We start from the raw sequence: 19,205 nt of genomic DNA, 5'->3' as shown, positions 1-19,205 counted from the left end.
AGGAGACCTCCTAGCAATTTTGTGTGACACTGAGCACAGGGATTTCAAACCGCTGCCAGATGTTGTATCAAAATAAACCAGTGTGGTGGAGCGTGGAGGATCCTCAGTGCTGTAATTAGCTAATTGGCCGCTCATAGGATATGCCCTTAACACCTTAATTTGTAGCAAACAAACAAGGACGAGCTCCCAGCCTGTACTTTAGAAGATGACACAGCGCAGCACAGAGAGAGCCGGGCGGTGCGGTGCGGTGAGGCCAGTCTGCCCACGGACGGACGCTTCACACACACTCCGGGGCGGGTGGACTCTTCACACCCCCGTCCCAAATGCCTTCTTTTCTTTCCGCACTCTCGCAGAACTCCCCAACCATTTCTTTTTTTTTTTTATCCCTGAAGTGGAAACATAGCCTTGAACTTCTGAGAGGAGGGAAAGAAGCAAGAGCAAACATAACATTGTACAATGGAAGGGTTTTGGGAATAATATATTTTTTTGAGGAGGCTTCATGTATAGAGAGCCCCTGTATTTGCGTCTGTAAACAATATGTTAACGCTGAGGAGATCCACACCTGTGGGAGACATGGACAAGAGGGAGAGGGCAGATTCCCTCTCAAGCGTGGTGTGTGTGTGTGTGTGTGTGTGTGTGTGTGTTTTAGGTCTCTGCATGGCGTTCCGTGTTTGTGTGCGTGTGTGTGTGAGAGAGATAGAGGTTTCTGCGCAGACGCTGAAGGATTAGCGTCTGTTTAATTTGGGCACCCCATAATGTCACCCCCCCACACACCACACACACACACCCACCCCACACACACACGCACACACCCCACGCACACACACACACCCACGCACACATTTTTACCCCCCTCTGCACCACCCGGGCAGCGCTCTGGGCAGCTGTGGAGCTTATCTCCCCGCAGCTGTCCTCCCTGAGCACTCAGCCCTGCGTCGGCCTCTCTGGACGCCTCCACTGGGGCCCGCCTGGCCTCGGACACACGGGGGGATCCGCTAATGCAAATATATGACATTCCTCTGGACAAACACGCTTGGCTCCAGCCAGAGATAGTGAAGGTGTGTTATACAGAATACTCCGCGGCGACCCCCCCCCCCCCCCCCCCCCGCGCAACCCAACCCATGTCACCCCCACTCACACCCCCACCCACCCCCACCCTATCCTGCTGTGCACTGTGTCCTAAAATATCCGTCTCTTTCCCAAGACCTGGCAGACGTTACATTTTTCACGTGGCTGCACTCCAACCTATACAGACAGCGTTTGAGCTTCACAGTGGAGTCTCAGATGTGGTTGGATAGTAAAGCTCTTCCGTGCCGTTGTGTGCAGGTTCAGCAGACAGCTTATACGTAAAGCTAAACATTAACACAGTTTACAGACCTCCATTCTATCAGATGATGTCCTCTGTTGAGCCTGTGTGCGCTATTAGGTTAGTTATGTAGCCATGCATGGTTACTTTACAACCACTAAGTGCCATGGGGTAGATTAATGGTACTGATGGGTCCGAATGGAGCCGCCTTCTCTTTAAACACTAGGCTGAAATTATTAGTTTGCTTACAAAGGTTCAGTGCAGAAATGTGGTGTGATCTTTTGAACCTGAACTTTTCCCATGAGAAAGAAACAGTTCTGGGTGTTCACTCCCAAGTAAAGTGAAATCGCTTTGCATTTTATATTTTTTTTAACTGCTGTCTGTTCAATTTATTACACGTATGGAATACCTTGTTGTAAACCTGTCACCTCACAGTGCATTAGCTCAAATTTGTTAGGGCATACACACAGTAGCTTGTTTAACAGTGTGTCTAAATATGGCACATCTTGTACAAATATGAGATGTATACACACATCTGCAAATTTACATTTTACTAGTTCCAACCCTGATTTAGTAAACCTTATGGACACTTATGTTAGTCTAAGTATGGATATATGAATACATTGTGTATGTCTGCTGTGAACTTGCTTGACAAAGTAGACTGAAGTGTACTAAAGTTAGCAAACAGAACCCAAACAAGTCATGAATCATTTTACTTTCATTATCTGTTTAAGTCGTTTCAGACAAAATCGTCTGTTGAACACTTTAAACTTAACTTAAACATTGTATTTATATTCTGTCTCTCTCTCTGTGTGTGTGTGTGTGTGTGTGTGTGATGGCAGTGCCACCGACCCAGCGTCCAGAGACAGTTTGTGAGCGCTGGAGGGCCAGCCTCATCGAGCACTACGGTAGCCAGCCGGACCCACACCACTACCTGCCGCAATGTGACTCGGCTGGCGAGTTCAACCCCGTCCAGTGCTACGGGGACAGCAGCTACTGCTGGTGCGTGGACAAGGATGGACGCGAAGTGCCCGGGACCAGAGCCAATGATGCTGTAAAGCCAGCCTGTAAGCACACAAGCCCTGAAACACTCTGACCATCCTAAACACACACCCAGATAGGCCAATGATGCTGTGGAGCCAGCCTGTAAGCACACAAGCCCTGAAACACTCTGACCATCCTAAACACACACCCAGATAGGCCAGTGATGCTGTGGAGCCAGCCTGTAAGCACACAAGCCCCTGACCATCCTAAACACACACCCAGATAGGCTATAAACCTTTATAAACCTTTGCTCAGTTCACGTACCAATGTAGTTTGTGAAATTCAGACTTTCTATGTGCTGTATTTGTATTTAAAATACTAACTTAAAACTTTGGGGGCAGCAGTGGCCTATTGGTTAGCGCTTCGGACTTGTAGCCGGTTTGAACCCCGACCAGTAGGAACGGCTGAAGTGCCCTTGAGCCAGGCACCTAACCCCTCACTGCTCCCCGAGCGCCGCTGTAGCAGGCAGCTCACTGCGTTGGGATTAGTGTGTGCTTCACCTCACTGTGTGCTGAGTGTTTCACTAATTCAGGGATTGGGATAAAGTATAAGTATAAGTATAGGTATAAGTATATACTCTTTTGATCCCATGAGGGAAATTTGGTCTCTGCATTTATCCCAATCCGTGAATTAGTGAAACACACTCAGCACACAGTGAACACATAGTGAGGTGACACACACACTAATCCCGACGCAGTGAGCTGCCTGCAACAACAGCGGCGCTCGGGGAGCAGTAAGGGGTTAGGTGCCTTGCTCAAGGGCACTTCAGCTGTGCCTACTGAAAATACGTGGTATAAACTCATGGGCCAGTGCCAAATTATTTCCATTATTTATTAGGATTCATAACATCACATAAAGGGTTACCTATGATGAAAGTCCTACGCAGTAGAAAAACGTTTTTAACTTTCCAAACCATTGGTCGATTGCTGTGCAGGTATCCCTACTGTGGCTCCTCCCACCCAGCGTCCACTGCCCCGCCCTGATGTGACCCCGCCCCCGACTGGGGGCGTGTCCCTGCTGTACGCTCAAGGGCAGCAGATTGGTGCTCTGCCGCTGACCGGCACCCGCATGGACAAGGACAAATCCTCAGTGCTGCTGCAGCTCCACGTGAGACTCTTAGACTACCACGCTAATGGAATGCTATTCAATGCTAGCCTCAGGACCCATGTGGATGGGCTAGTTGCCCGACTGCAAGTGGATGGGCTAGTTGCTTGCTGCCCGACTGCAAGCAACATTTTCATTTATAACGTGGAGGTTTCGGAGTTAGAGTGTGATGTCAAATTACTGAATTATGGAGTTTACAGATTTATAGAGTCGAGAGAGTTGTTATTAAATTATCAAGTTCATAAAATTTATATCTAGTCAGTTTTGGAGAGATCCGGCTCACACCTGGCCTATTGTATCCATGCCAAATAAGTTTATAGATGTTTTTAAAGACGTTTGTGTCGTATTTGCCCCCTCTGTTGTATTGCTTCAGCCCACAGAAATGTGGGTAGTTTGTCCTGAGAATGTATGAATAGGATTTTTTAGCGTATTTACAGTATACATAATATGCTAAAAATATGTCATTTGTGAGGGAAGTTTGTTAACATGAAACGCGTAAAATCTAGATTAGGAACTGAATGTCATGTTGCAGTTGCAGTTCACTTTTCCATATTATGGAGCACATAGGACTGTGTACTGTATGTCTGTAAGACCATGACAACTTAACTTTGCCTCTGCTGTATGCATTTATGTCTCTCCTGTGATACAGAAAAACATCTGCTAAATGCATTAGCTTCCAGATCTGTCATTGTTTTTATTTGTTGTTTTTTCCTTCCTCAATACTCGGCTCTGCTTGGTGCTGTTCCAGGGGTCTATTGTGGTCGGGGTCGCCCACGACTGTCTGGAGAGGAAAGTTTACTGGACCGACATCGCTGGAAGAACCATCAACCGAGCTGGTCTGGCGGCTGGATCGGAACCTGAGGTTCTAATTAACACAGGTCAGAACCGCTGCATTGAACATGTGTCGGTACATATACACTTGTCAAAAAGAAGAGATTCAACAGGCCTGAAAAATGCAGACAGTTTAGAGCTCTAACAGTTAACACATGCATTCACTGACTGTACACATGTTAGTGCCTTGGCAGCACACATGCTCTCATATGCTATGGGTCTGGACACACACACGCGCGCGCGCACACATACACACACACACACACACACACACACAGTTTTCTCTGAAGTGTACACCATATATCTGTCACATACACAAATAAATCATATTGTTAAATATTGCCAGATTAATCTGTTGAGTGTGAAAGAAATGTTGATGCTGAAAACCTCTTGAATGTCAACATTAGAGTTGAGTCATATAAACAATGCAGTTTCATTTGTGTGCCAAAGTATTTATTTGTGTTTGTGTGATTTACGTGTTTGTTTGTGTGTATTTGCTTCACACACAACAGGTCTGACCAGTCCAGAGGGTCTGGCTTTGGATGTGGTCCGACGAAGAATGTTCTGGGTGGACAGCACCATGGACAAGATTGAGACGAGCAACCTGGACGGCACTGGGCGACGGGTCCTGATCGACAAGGACCTGGTGAACCCGCGAGCCATCATCGTAGATTCATCCTCAGGGTAGGCCTGATTATTTGTATTTATTTGATTTATTTAGCCTTTATTTTACCAGGTGGGTCAATATCTCTTCTTCCAGGGAGTCCTGGGGTGCGAGTTTGATGGTGTATTTTGCCGACAGTGCACGCACACTGTGGCCCGAGCGAAGTCAGACGCACAAAGTGGGCGGAGTCCGGCTGAATTTGATTAATATAAGATACGGTAGATAGATCAAAATTCAACACTGGTGGCATGTGATTGGTTTATTCAAATTCACTTCAAATTAGCGGTCTTGCCCATTTCAGAGTCCCTGCCTTGATGTAACTTCCTGCTACCTATCACTGCCGAACTCGGGCACAGTTGGTGGATCATGCTGTTTGTCACTGACGAACTCGGGCCCGGTTGGTGGATTACGCTGTTTGTCACTCGAGGTTATGTGCATTACAGAGGCATTGCTCATGTGTAGGGGAATTATACTCGGAATTCTGTCATTTCGCCCCAATACAAATTGAACGGCAAAAACGCAATTTACTGCCATTACAAAAATACAAGCTATTAGAAACAAACATTAGTTCCACAAAACTTTAGTTTCACATAGTAAATTATATTTGAAAATATTACATTGAGATATAATGCTTTATGTAGTATGTACTACTAAAACTAGTTAGCACCGCCTTTGTGCCAGAAGTGGTTCATTAGTATACTTGTTTTGAGATAACATGTTATTGTTTGTGTAGCATTGGGTTTTAAAGGCAACAGTGGCTTTGTTTTAGTTCATCGGCTGTTGTATAATTCTAATAAAGGAAGCTATTATTAATTATAAGAAAGGAAGCTAGGAAGCTATTATTAATTATAATAAAGGAAGTCATTGTAGCTGTAAATCAGAAGATCTTACATGAATGCTGTGCTACAGACATTTGACTTTAAAACACAACTCGCTTCAAAAATGACCTTCACTGGAAAGTCCTAAAGCCCTATCTAAGTGACCCCTGAAGGGCAGACCCTTCAATTTTCTCAACACAGTAAAAGTATGGGAATGCCTGGCATGAGCCCCCCCTCTTAATTAATCCCTTAATTAGGCCCGTTAATTAACCCTCATTTCCTGCTCTGGGAATGCTTCCTGCTCCTAATGATGCAGGGTATGCTGAGATAGGAGTTGGGAGAAAGAGAGAGAGAGAGAGAGGTGGCAGATAAGAGAGAGAGAGAGCAGAAGAGAGAGAGAGATAGGAAGGAAGAGAGAGGATGAGAGAGATGAAACAGGGAGAGATAAAGAGTGGGAAAAGAAAAGAAGTGAAAGGAACAATTTAAAAAGGAACAAGAGTTGACAAGGATGGGAGAGAGCGAGAGACAGAGAGAGAGAGAGAGAGAGAGGGAGAGAGCGAGAACAGAGAGAGAGAGAGAGAGAGAGAGGGAGAGAGCGAGAACAGAGAGAGAGAGAGAGAGAGAGAGGGAGAGAGCGAGAACAGAGAGAGAGAGAGAGAGAGAGAGAGAGAGAGAGAGAGAGGGGGGGGTGCATGTGAGACTTAAGAGGCAGCGAGAAGCAGAGAGCCAACTCTTAGACTCAGTCTCAGCCTCGGGCTCAGCCCAGATGTTGGGCTCTCCGCTCGTCTCGTCTCGTCTCGTCTCAGATGATGTGCCAGTGGTCTCGTGGGGATGCGGCTGCAGTGTGGGGGCAGAAACCACACAAACAGCCCCCCCCACCACCAGCACCACCCGCCCCCAAATCACATCTGGAGGAACTGAGTGCAGGGAGAGGGTGGTGTGTGGGGGGGTGGAGATGTAATGCAAACCTCATGGGGCAATCAGAATCAGTGTGTGAGAGAGAGAGAGAGAGAGAGAGAGAGAGAGAGAGAGAGAGAGAGAGAGAGAGAGAGTGTTTAAAACTAGTATGTGCTTTAGATTAATTTTAATCTGTATGGGTTGTGTTCTGCTCATGATGAAACTAATGCTAAATCATGCACGCAGCCATGCGGAACTACAATTAACTACAGTGACTCCATCTTGCGCTGTTTCTCAGCAATCCAACACTCCAGTGAGTTGTCTGTGGGTTTTAGAATGTTAACATGTAGTTGTGAGATGGGACATTCTTGATCAATATATAAGAACTGAGTCTGGATGAATTAGTGTTTCAAATTACAGCTTTTCTCGATTGCTTTGACCTGCTTAAACAACTAGGATCTACTTGGTCTTCATTAATACCTTTTTTTGCACAGAAGACGTGCAAATGTGTTCACACATTTCCATTGGGTTCACACATTTGTCACAACCTTTTGCAAAACAGGTAACACAGATGTCAATCAAAGACTCCAAACTCTATTAAACAAAAGGAAAACATCTATTCACAAGTGGTAGAGATCCCTTGCATAAGTCTGAATCTCTGATACACCTGTGTGAAATTCCTTTGCACAATTATCCAATCAGCAATCATTCATTATCCATAAGAGATACCATGTCTGTTCTGTGTTGCTGTTTTTTAAGTATGGATCTAAGGCACATTTAGAGAAAGTACTGTATTGCCTACTTGGTGAAGAAAACAGTACAAAACATGTTTACTGTAGGTCTATATCGATGAAAAATTACAATGAAATGTGTCTTGTCTAGGTGATTACTGTAGGTCTTACATGTCAATGACAGTTACATCTTGGGAGGAATGAATACATTATTTTTTATTCAGTACATTTTGTCTTTTCACAGTTTTTTTCTGATACCAGAAAAATGAGAAAGAAATGGAACAGACATAGCAAAAATGCTAATTTTGAGAACTATATTTTGCATTTTGTTGTTCAGTGTGTAATGATTGATTGAAATCACACAGTGATTTGACTACAGGGTGTGTTGTTTGAAGGCAAAATGTGCTTTTGCTGCATGGTTTAAGTGTTTTGAGAGAGTAACAGCCTTTTGCAAGCAAAATGTGACATTTTGCTAGAGTGCACACACAACATAACACAATGCAAAACACTGTTCTCAAAATGAAGAGTTTCAACCTTCATTTTTGCTGTCTGTGCCATTTCTTTTTCATTTTTGAATAAAAATGAATTGCATTCCTTCCTCCCAAGATGCAACTGCCATTGACATGTAAGACCTACAGTAAGCACAAGACAAGACAAATTTCATTGAACTACAACTTTTTATTGAAATAGACCTATAAACACCTAGACATTTCAGCTTTTGTACTGTTTTCTTCACCAAATAGCCAGTACAGTACTTTCTCTAAATGTGCCTTAGATCCATACTTGCTAATAGCAAGCAAGCATGGTATCTCTTATGGATTATGATTGATTGCTAATTGAAGAATTGGAAAGGAGATTCACACATTGACATGACAAGTCCATTAGTTTGCAAGCAATATTTACTGTATTAGCTGTGAACATGTTTTCCATTTGTTTCACTGACTTAATCCAATGGAGTATGGAGTCTTTGTATGAGAACTGTGTTATATGATTTGAAAAAGGATGTGAAATATGAGTTAAACCAATGACAATGTGTTAAATCATTAGCAAGAGATGACTTCTGCTCTAAGAAGGTGAAGATCAAGATCCAGTGGATCCCAGTTCCATTAAATGCATCAAAGCAATCGAGAAAAACTGTAAAGCGACCGAGAAAAACTGTCATAAATGACTGTCTGCGGACAGTACATGATATTATGTGAGTGAGTGAGTGGTTAAGTAAATGAATAAATGATTGAATGACTGACTGACTGCATAAACGAATTAATGAAGAAATAGATGTGAGTGAATGAATGAATGAATGAAGAAATAGATGTGAGTGAATGAATGAATGAATGAATGAAGAAATAGATGTGAGTGAATGAATGAATGAATGAATGAATGAAGAAATAGATGAGTGAATGAATGAATGAATGAATGAATGAAGAAATAGATGTGAGTGAATGAATGAATGAATGAAGAAATAGATGTGAGTGAATGAATGAATGAATGAATGAATGAAGAAATAGATGTGAGTGAATGAATAAATGAATGAATGAATGAATGAAGAAATAGATGTGAGTGAATGAATGAATGAATGAATGAAGAAATAGATGTGAGTGAATGAATGAATGAATGAATGAATGAAGAAATAGATGTGAGTGAATGAATGAATGAATGAATGAACGCACTTTTGCACTTTCTGGGTGGATGTCTTGAGCCCAGTGGCCTTCACATGTCTGTAAACAAAACACCCAAGATGGACGCCCGCCATATTTCATACTGGTTCAGAAAGCACCAGTGAGACTGACCTCTGCCTCTGCTTCTCTCCAGAACCGTGTACTGGACAGACTGGAACCGCGAGGCCCCGAAGATCGAGGGCGCCTCTGTGGACGGGCAGAACAGAAAGGTTCTCGTCCAGGAGGGCATCGGGCTGCCCAACGCTCTGACCTTTAACCCCGCCAGCCGTCAGGTGTGCTGGGGAGATGCAGGTATGCAGCACTCCGACACTGACAAAAGCCACAGGATCCGGGTGTTTTACAGTGCCTTACTGTTGCCTGCCTGGCTATTAGTATAGTTAACTCTGGGGCAGAACTGCCATGGACTGGGGGTTGAAAACTGGGGGTCTCTCTAACATTCAATGGTGGTTGTTTAGGAAATGCACCCTAGATCAGGGAATGATTGAGGGTTGATCTGTAACACATTAGTGACTTAGTGACATAGGCTCACTAAGTCACCAAGGGCCCTCGTTTGAATAATGGGCAAACTACAGATTCTTAAGCCTAATCAAAGCATGTTAAATAACTAGGCAAAATCAGTTTGCAATGGGCAAGACCTTAACCACAAGCACTGGTCAGTCAGCTCAATGCTCCCCCATGCCACAAGTTAGAGATCATGCATGAGAACTTTGCTTGTTGATGGACTCTGCCCGCCTTTTAAATAAGCAGACTGCAACAGCAGTTGTCAAGTTGCTGTTTGTGTTTGTGTCTTTGTACTCTGCTGCTGTCTCTGATGTAACACATCTCACATCTCAGGTACGAAGCGGCTGGAGTGTATATCTCCTGATGGAACGGGCCGTCAGGTGATCCACAGCGGCCTCAACTACCCCTTCGCCATGGTCTTTCACGCCAACCACTTCTACTACACGGACTGGAGAAGGTGGGGTCCTGTGCCATGCCAACAACACTTGCGTTTGTGTAGTGCTTTTCAAGACACCCAAAAGCGCTTCACAGTGAAGGGGTTACCTCCCAAATGTCTTATCCACTATTTTAATATCTCATAGGGACCTATCTTTCTGATACTACAGAGCTCAGGTTGTACACGGGCCTATGTGTACTACTTGTAGAGCTTATCATCAAGTATTGCATGAAGCCATCAGGCAAATGATTTTGTTCATCCTTGTGACAAAGTGCCTCCTCTTATACCGTATAACTGGATTAAAAAATCTCACCAGCTTCCTCTTTTTCATTAGTCTGTAGTCTGGCTTGTCTGACAAACACACTGTTGTGATTTCTTTTGCAGGGACGCCATCATTGGCATGAGTAGAGGCACCAGCCAGTTCACAGACGACTACCTGCCGGAGCAGAGGTCACACCTGTACGGAATCGCTCTCGCGTCGCCGAACTGTCTATAAGGTAAGTCACAACCTGTCTATCGGTCAATTTCCTTTCTAAGTGAGGTCCTGTCAGTGTCATTTCTACCGAGGCCATCAGGCCCTAAAGAGCTCAATCATTTTTCAGTCTATGAAGCAATTTTGTCTGATTGGTGTAAAGCTTGTTTTTAGAGTGAACCACATTTTTAGGAGATTAAATGAACATCATATTAACATCTGTTCAACAGATTTCTGGACTGTTAAGACAGTTTCGTTTACGATAAGAGGTTTTTGCGAAATCTCCTCCTTGAAGGTTTGTGGGCCAGTCCTTCAATATTCCTTCAAAATGAGCAGGTAGAAGAGAGGGGTGTCATTTCATCACACCTGTAGAAATCACCTGTAATGCAGAAATGACAGAGAGGCTTAGAAAGAAACACCTCGCACACAAACCCGTCAACTACAAGGCTTGTTCCAGGGAAAAGTAGAAGCCACCTAGGGCCAAATCACTGTACTTCAGACCAAGGTGACGAAATCTCGCCACTCCTCACGGCGACATCAAAGCCTCGCATAACCACAGAAACCAGAGACATGTGGCCCTAAGATCAGAGCGCGTGTTTGTGTATCCGCACACGAGGGGCAGCCGATTGGCTCAGGATGGGGGTGAAACAGAGGAGGAGAAGAAAACAAAAGCCCCAGAAAGAACGAGATGGAGAGGGTTGCATGCCAGAGGGGATCAGGCCGTCTTAACAGGGTTTCCGAGCAGCTTGTGTTGCCCTAACGCGGCCATTATTTGTGTTTCAGGGAGAGGGGTAATGACAGAGGCCGAGCTGCATGGTGCTATTTTTGGGCGAGTCGTGAAGCGCTCGCTCTGTGGGAACTCCTCCGAGACTTCTGGTGTGCGCCACTCGAGGCGGGAAGGCCCGAGGCCGTCGTTCCAGCCTCGACGTCCACCGACGCCACAACACCACCAGGGAGAACGATTCACAAACGGGGGGGGGGGGGGGGGGGGAGAGAAAGTGACCTACGTTTTTGTTTATTTTTCCAAATAAAGTTTTTTTGTAAATTTGTTTTATACCTCACCTCATTCTACTGTATGTTTGTATTTTTGTTGTTGTTTAAAAATGAAGCCAAAGAAACTTGGAAATCACTCTTTGTGCAACACGTCCTGGTATTTTGAGTGTGTGCGAGCCAACCTGCAGTGTTTGAGTATTCAGTGCACTAGGAGGAATTAGTATTTCACATGCTTAATTGAACTTAGTCAAAAGTGTTTTTTTACCCCCCTGTTCTTCATGTTAAAAAATACTTTTTTATCTTTTGTAAAATGTGATATTTATAACAATAAAATGTGACCAGGGACTTCTTTAAAAAGGTGTGTAAGTTTCTGTGGGCTCAGTTACTGTGGTCAGTTGTATATCTCTAGGTGTATAATAATATTATACACCTCGCCGAGTAGCCAAGCCAAGTAGCAGTCTTCATAGAGGGGAAGCAGGAGAGATATTATACACCTAGAGATATACAACTGGCCACAGTGGGGAAGCCGGAGATATCTCTCCGGCTTCCCCACTGGTCAGTTGTATATCTAGGTGTATAATATCTCTCCTGCTTCCCCTCTATGAAGACTGCTACTTGGCTAGACTGATGGCGTTGGTTGTAAGGCGTTTATCATCATTGGCTCAGCCAGAGTAGCGGTGTGAAAAACAGCAGAAAAACAACAATATGCATTAAATCACACTGCTCAACCAATAAGGACCCCTGTAGGGCCACACTGCTCAACCAATAAGGACCCCTGTAGGGCCACACTGCTCAACCAATAAGGAGCCCTGTAGGGCCACACGATACAGGCAAAATAACTACTGGCGATTTTTCTGAAATATTACAGTTGCGATAAGATTTTTCAACGTCAATAAATTGATTCACTTTACTATTCCAAATCTCTTTTTAAGTTGTGCCTACACCCCTCACACACACAGACACACACACACCCACCTCTTGTGACAAATGTGTTGTCATTGCCTCACAGAGGAACACTACAAAAACAAAAAAGAAGACACACACAACGTGCATTTCCTCAGACATTTCATATCTGTTTTCTGCATGTCATTACCATTCACAGCGTTTAACGAGGACATTCAGAAGAAAAAGGCCAAATTAAAACCAAACGGGAAGGAGAGGCTGTGAGGGATGCCGCGCAAATCCCACTTTACGACCATTGTTCAGCACTTTGAAACAGAAAAATTACACTCCAGAAACAGTCTTTTGATACAGTGTGGGTTGAAAATAAAAAGCAAGTGCATGGTCCTCCATGGCTTGGTGTTCTCATTGGGGGGGGGGGACTGTCTGTAGTCTCCTAAACTCTTCTTTGAGCATGTGGGGGTGTTGAAGGGGGAGAGAAGGATGTGGATCCAAGAGGCTGGTCATCTGCCAACCTTCCCCAGGCGGTGGTCTGTTTTGGGGTCTGCGATGATGGCCTGCACAGCCACGATGGCCTCGTTGATCCGCGTCTGCAGCTCACGCAGCTCCTCAATGTGCAGCAGGCGCAGGATCTGAGCTGCTTCGTTCAGGGAGGCATCTAGACACGGAAAGGAGGAATTAGGACTCCACATCAATGAACTAAAACCCACCATGTGGCGCATGGTTGCATTGCTCATGGTAGTAAATAAGCAAATTCAGGTCCTTAAATAAGCTTTAGTTCATTTTTGCTTACTGCCTATACAAGACTATAAAAGTACTATTAAGCTCTAGTACTCTAAGCGATGCCATGCGTTTTTAGGTTAAAACATTTTGTCACTTACTGCAAACATCACCTAACCAACCGCTAGCTGTCGGTGTCCTGAATACACTGTAAAAAAAATGCGATCTCCATGGACAGCCCAGGCTCCAAAAACGGCAACAAAAACAACCTGGGCAAACCTAGCCCATAAAAGCATAAACTGTTCCAGCAAATCACAGACGAGATCTGCGTTTAGGAGAGTTTTAATTGCACGGGAGCAGCACAGAAGGGAGGGGGAGGAAGTAGCGAGCTAGCTTGCTCTCTGTTTTGTTTGAAAGTCAACAGAAGCGACGTTACCCAGCATCGCTTAGAGCACCTTTAATATGTGGTATATGATTATCTGCCCATTGACATGTGGTATATGATGATCTGCCCATTGACATGTGGTATATGATGATCTGCTCATTGACATGTGGTATATGATGATCTGCCCATTGACATTAAGCGGCCCCTCACTATGACCTCCACAGCCTCAGTAGGCAATAGAACAGCGCAGTTATAGACCCCTTCCATCTGTTCCTAAAGGGTTTCCGGATGAAGCGTTCAAAACCAACGCAGATACATTGAAATTAAAATGAATCGGACTTTAGATTAATGCTCCACAAAAGCTCAGCGTTGTTTTCTGTGCCAAGGGAAATGTCTTAGGAACGCACTTGTTTGTTTATGTTATGTTTATAAAAGGGTAAATCGTGTGTGTGTGTGTGTGTGTGTGTATATGAATCAGGCACTTACCCCCTGTGTCAAAGCCAAGGATATGCTTATCCAGTGCAACAGGTAAGCCCTTCCAAAAAAAAAAACAAGACACACAAACGAGTTACAAATGGACCAATAATGGCATGCAAGCACCACAATAACCATAACAAGTGTAACTAACAAACTCTGAGCACATGTGAAAATGAGGAGTAGAGACAAGAGCACTCAGCTCTCACTTGCCTCTTTTGACTGGTTTGCTTTCGCGATGCACTCAGGAGTCAGTCGCTCTTGAATGAGAATCCTTATAGCCTGCAACAACACACAAACGAGTTCATGAGCATCACTCACTGAAGATCTGGGAATGTCCAATGTGTTCTTGTGTTTCTTTAATAACCAATACACTGAGAGCCTCAGACACCTAGCGGTGACTCTCTGAGCCCTCTGGTCATGTAACTACACTCACCTTCAGCATCACTAAATAGTCGTCATGACGCTGGATCTGAAGGAGATTGGACAGGGCAGTGACACCAGCTTTGAAGTCAGGGTTGTTGACTAGGGCGACAAAAAGAAGCTGACAGAATTAATAATACGACAAGAAAATGAAAGTGTATAGTACTTCACTGGCATGATCAAAACATAATTAAATTCCCCAGTCCTAGTCCTTATGATTCTGAAGTGTGACAGGGAGATGAAAGGAGAACTCTGCCTTTAGTGGACAATACACTTATGGCCACTTATGTCTCAGTTATTCATCAATCAAAGACTGATTGAGAGCATCAGCACATGAGACATCTCCATAGATTCCCACGCATCCTTTCTCGTATTGTTGACCAGACAATGTCATGGAGGTTGAGTTCTAGGTATTTTATTTCTGTGCGAGTTCCAGGAATTCTATTTCTGGGGGGGGGAACAGCCCTTGATGTCGGGAGGGTCGGTGAACTCCAACTCCCAGCAGCCTCTCTGTTCTGGGCAGCTTGAAGTGGGTGAACAGTCATTCCGGCGGTCAAGACAGACTTGGTTTTTGGGGGAAGCCACTTCAGTGTGTGTTCTGGCTTTTTTTTAATCAACCACTTCCATCAGAAAACACTGAGGCTGTGGGGAGGGGGCGTTGTGGGGGGGGGGGGGGGGCCTGAGACAGGAAATACAACATACAGAGGAAAATGGGTTGGGGAGTGGCAGAGAAAGAGAGAGACAAAGAGGGAGAGAGCACATGAAGGAGAGATACATAGAGAGAGGGAGAGAGAGGGAGAGAGCACATGAAGGAGAGATACATAGAGAGAGGGAGAGAGAGGGAGAGAGCACATGAAGGAGAGATACATAGAGAGAGGGAGAGAGAGGGAGAGAGCACATGAAGGAGAGATACATAGAGAGAGGGAGAGAGCACATGAAGGAGAGATAGAGAGAGAGAGGGAGAGAGAGGGAGAGAAACAAGAGAGAAAGACAGATGGAGAGAGATGTGGAGGGATGGAGAAAGAGGAGAAGGGAGAGAGAGAAAGAGAGAAAGATAGAGAGAGAAAGATAGAGAGAAAAAGAGAGAGAGATAGAGAGAGAGAGAGCCCACTCACTGTCCAAGTTGATAAGCGGATCTATGGGCTTCTGGGTGTTATTGGTTGCTGCAAGAGGGGGGCAGTTCCTGTACTTCTCCACTGTGACGGGGGCATAAGATCAGACCACCACATTAGTAAGCCAAGTTATTATATCATGTACAATGTACAATCATCCCATAAGTTCTTACACCTATATGCATTTAGATAAATGCCAGAAGCCGGCTTTAATAATGTATGACTGAGATGCCAAATGTCAGAGCCTCTGCCAAATATGTGACACGTGAGCTATCTAGTGGTGAAAATATATATTGCAACATGAGTGTCAAAAAAGTCTTTGCCAGCTCTGGAGAAAAGCCAGCCATGTATTCAAGATGTAGGCTAATCAAATCCATTTGTGCAAAAGATTAGCATCATTTGCACTGCCCATCATAAATCATTAATGAAAAACAAATAATAAACAACCAAAAGAAGAATTAGCATAACACACCATTATCACCATACTCCAGTCGGACACCAAGGCCAAGCAACCAGTCCACACACTCCGGTCTCTCCTGGACACTAAATGGACAACTCACATCTTGAAGATACTAAAGGGCCGAGGAAAACAGGGGGATGTTTAGTATTTCAACACGACATACAGGAAAGCTGAAAAAGAACTTAGAGGAGTTAGAGTGGTATTTGTTTTAGAGGTTTGGTGTAAGATAAGAGCAGAGAACAGGGATCATAGTTCCAAAAGTTTGGACAGCTATGACCATGACCATAAAGACATGCATGACAAATAATGTCCTGCTATTGAACTCCAATAAAACAGAAGTCATTGTTTTAGGTCCTAAAAAGATTAGGGATATCCTATCCTCAGCACAGATCTTCGACTATCCTCATCCACAAGTGTTAAAAATCTAGGAGTTACAATTGACCAAGACCTATCACTAAATAATCACATAAAACAGATTACCAAAACTTCATTCTATCACTTAAGGAACATGTCAAAGATAAGGAAGTCTTTATCCTTACCAGACGCTGAGAAATTAATCCATGCTTTTGTCACCTCAAGGATTGATTATTGCAATGCTCTATACGCTGGCTGCAATAACACCTGTCTAAAGAGCCTACAGCTTATACAAAATGCAGCTGCTCGCACACTTACTAGAACTAAAAAATATGAACATATTTCCCCTATCCTGGCATCCCTACACTGGCTGCCTGTTAAAAGTCGCATTGACTTCAAAATATTACTTCTAACATAAAAAGCCATTAATGGCCAGACACCAGAACATATTAAAGATCTCCTAGTCCCATATAACCCACCCAGACCGCTACAATCACAGAATACTGGCCTTCTTGTAATTCCAAGAATCTCAAAAACTACAGTAGGAGGCAGAGCTTTCAGCTATCGCGCACCCCTCCTCTGGAATAATCTCCCTTCCTCAATTCGACTAGCAGACACCCTCCCTATTTTTAAGTCTAGATTTAAAACACACCTCTTTACTGCCTCCCATAGTTAGGTATGGTGCAGTGTGGAACTTCACCCACCTCAGGGATTTTTGGAATGGACCACCCTGCTGAGTCCTTGTGTGACTGGCCCCCCTAGTCATGCGTGTGATGGTGGTCACTGACCATAGCTGCGCTGGTGTTCACTACCCCTCACCATGCCTTAGTTATGTTGCTATAGCATAGTGCGGTCATGGACTTTTCATGTGCCACGCCGTACAACCCCCCCCCCCCCCCCCCTCCCCTTCTCTCTCTCTCAACTCTCCCTCTCTTGCCTATTCTCACTATGGTATACTGTAACAATATGTAGTACCACTGATTACTTATTGACATTAACCATTTTGATTTTCAGTAAAACTAACCCACTCTACATCTCTCTTTCTTCCCCCTTAGCTCACTTGTGAGGTATATCATCACCTGTCATCAGCCATCTGTGTGCTTGGCCCTCATCTCACCCATCTCACCTGAAGTCCCACCCCTATGACTGCCCTATCATCGCCTACTACTGTCCCCCTACCTGGATTCCTGGCCCGTACAGCCTAGCAACCCATCACCCGCCTATGACAACTCTGCCCGGATTCCTGGCCCGTACTGCCGACCCACCACAGGCCCTTTGACCACTACTATTCCCCTGGACAATTCCAACGCTGGACTATTTGAACTTTCTGACACTAAATTAGGATTAATGCATTATCATACCGGATATGTAATCATCCCACCTCTTGTAACTTTCACCTCAGGTGGCTTTAAACACCATGTCCTATTCTCTACACCTGACTATCATATGCATGGTCATTTATACTGTCCTGTATTTGACCCTAGGCAGATGGGTCAGGCCCTCGAGTCGTGGATCTGCTTGAGGTTTTTTCCTACATGCATCTCCAATTCTAGGGAGTTTTCCCGTTCCCCTGTTACCCTGTTACTCTGTTACCCTGTTACCCATGGGCCTTCTTTTCTTTTATTTTCTTTCTCTGATTGACTACACTCTGTAAAGCGCCATGATACATGTGTAATGTTTTGGCCTATTTTTTACAGTCTATGGTTTTGGTGCTCTATAAGCACAATTGAAATTGCATTTACTTAGCACTGGGGACCTTCTGAACAACTTAAGTCCACTCCCCATGGAGAGGATGCTTATATTCATTTATTCAAATATTCATCTGTTCAACTGACTATTCAGCACAAAATCAAGTAACAATGCTGTATTGGGACAGTGAATAGGGACCTAGGGAAAAACAACTTGTCCTTTTATGGTGCAAAAAGGTCTGCATCCGAAAGACTGACAGCATACCTTACTGGGCCATTGATTCAGTGTGTGTGTGTTGTGTGTATATCTATGCCAGAACAACTCACCTTTTCAAAGGCTTTGGGCCACTCAGAGCTAGGGATGTTGCGCAGGTTACCTCGGTCTTCAATCTTATAATGCCTTATCTTTTGATCCTCTAGCCACACTATGAAATTCCTGAATTCCGTTTCATCTGCAGACAGTCAAAGATGTGAAGGTAATGTTGAAACGTATTATATTAAACAAAAGTAGTTATTGAAAATCTCTAATTATGTCACTAAAGTTTACTTCAAGTAAAAAAAAAACTCGACTAAGGAAGCAAGTCAGCGTGCATCACAGTGTCCCTGAAATGATGAAAGGATAGTGAACCTGATGACCTATTCAGCAAGGGATCACAGGACTGCCTGATCACACCAGATCCCTGGCAGCTGGATAGCTCAGCTCACGGGAAAAGACTGGGCACTTCGACAAGTGAGGTGGCTAGTACTGGACACACTGGCTAGTGTGTCTTTAATGCTGATGAAATACTTCAGCGATATCGGTTATACACACCCATATTTAACAAACCCATTCACTCCAGTGCATTGATCTACGATGATTAACGAACAGAATCGTGTAATATTTTCAACATAAATGACAAGTTAGGTAACAAGCCAGCTAACTAACGTTAGCTAGCTCTGCTAACTGGACAGAACACCACGTCAGCTCCTAGAGAGTAACTCTTACCTTTACAGTCAAAGCCAGAGGGGTTGTGGTAATCCAGTGCAGTAAGCTTTCTTTTAAACATTTTAACACAGATAAATCCTTGTGCAATTGTAATATTAGTTGTCTGGCTGCCGCTAACGTCTGTCGCCTTCAAGGTAGGTCTGGCGAAAGCACAGGAGCTGAGAAATGGTCGCGCATCTATGACGTATTTTGACAGCGCCTGGTCACGGAGTTGTTTTTTAAAGAGTTTTT

At 44.2% G+C, this 19,205-nt stretch overlaps 2 protein-coding genes across 7 annotated transcripts in view; one reads left to right on the top strand and one right to left on the bottom strand.

Moving 5' to 3' along the window:
* Positions 1 to 11,458, top strand: part of nid2a (nidogen 2a (osteonidogen)) — a 110,322-nt gene extending 98,864 nt beyond the window's left edge. For all 6 annotated transcript variants that reach the window (XM_042087020.1, XM_042087035.1, XM_042087043.1 and 3 more), the window contains 8 exons: positions 2,149 to 2,373; positions 3,285 to 3,457; positions 4,203 to 4,332; positions 4,798 to 4,969; positions 9,205 to 9,362; positions 9,906 to 10,029; positions 10,393 to 10,505; positions 11,264 to 11,458. In XM_042087020.1, the coding sequence (XP_041942954.1) occupies positions 2,149 to 2,373; positions 3,285 to 3,457; positions 4,203 to 4,332; positions 4,798 to 4,969; positions 9,205 to 9,362; positions 9,906 to 10,029; positions 10,393 to 10,504 (1,094 nt within the window). In that variant the 3' untranslated portion in view covers position 10,505; positions 11,264 to 11,458. The remainder of the gene's footprint in view (positions 1 to 2,148; positions 2,374 to 3,284; positions 3,458 to 4,202; positions 4,333 to 4,797; positions 4,970 to 9,204; positions 9,363 to 9,905; positions 10,030 to 10,392; positions 10,506 to 11,263) is intronic.
* Positions 11,459 to 12,521: 1,063 nt separating this feature from the next.
* rtraf (RNA transcription, translation and transport factor) lies at positions 12,522 to 19,144 on the bottom strand. Its single transcript, XM_042087325.1, has 8 exons — positions 18,975 to 19,144; positions 18,317 to 18,441; positions 15,960 to 16,059; positions 15,491 to 15,571; positions 14,389 to 14,477; positions 14,166 to 14,234; positions 13,965 to 14,013; positions 12,522 to 13,031 (listed from the first exon to the last, which is right to left on the bottom strand). The coding sequence occupies exons 1-8, from the start codon at positions 19,033 to 19,035 to the stop codon at positions 12,877 to 12,879; spliced, it is 729 nt and encodes a 242-aa protein (XP_041943259.1). The 5' UTR covers positions 19,036 to 19,144; the 3' UTR covers positions 12,522 to 12,876.
* Between the last annotated feature and the right edge of the window lie 61 nt (positions 19,145 to 19,205).

This window comes from Alosa sapidissima, chromosome 1 (assembly GCF_018492685.1).
Source record: "Alosa sapidissima isolate fAloSap1 chromosome 1, fAloSap1.pri, whole genome shotgun sequence".
In the NCBI taxonomy this organism is placed as follows: Eukaryota; Metazoa; Chordata; class Actinopteri; order Clupeiformes; family Clupeidae; genus Alosa; species Alosa sapidissima.
This window is presented reverse-complemented; position numbering and strand designations above follow the sequence as displayed.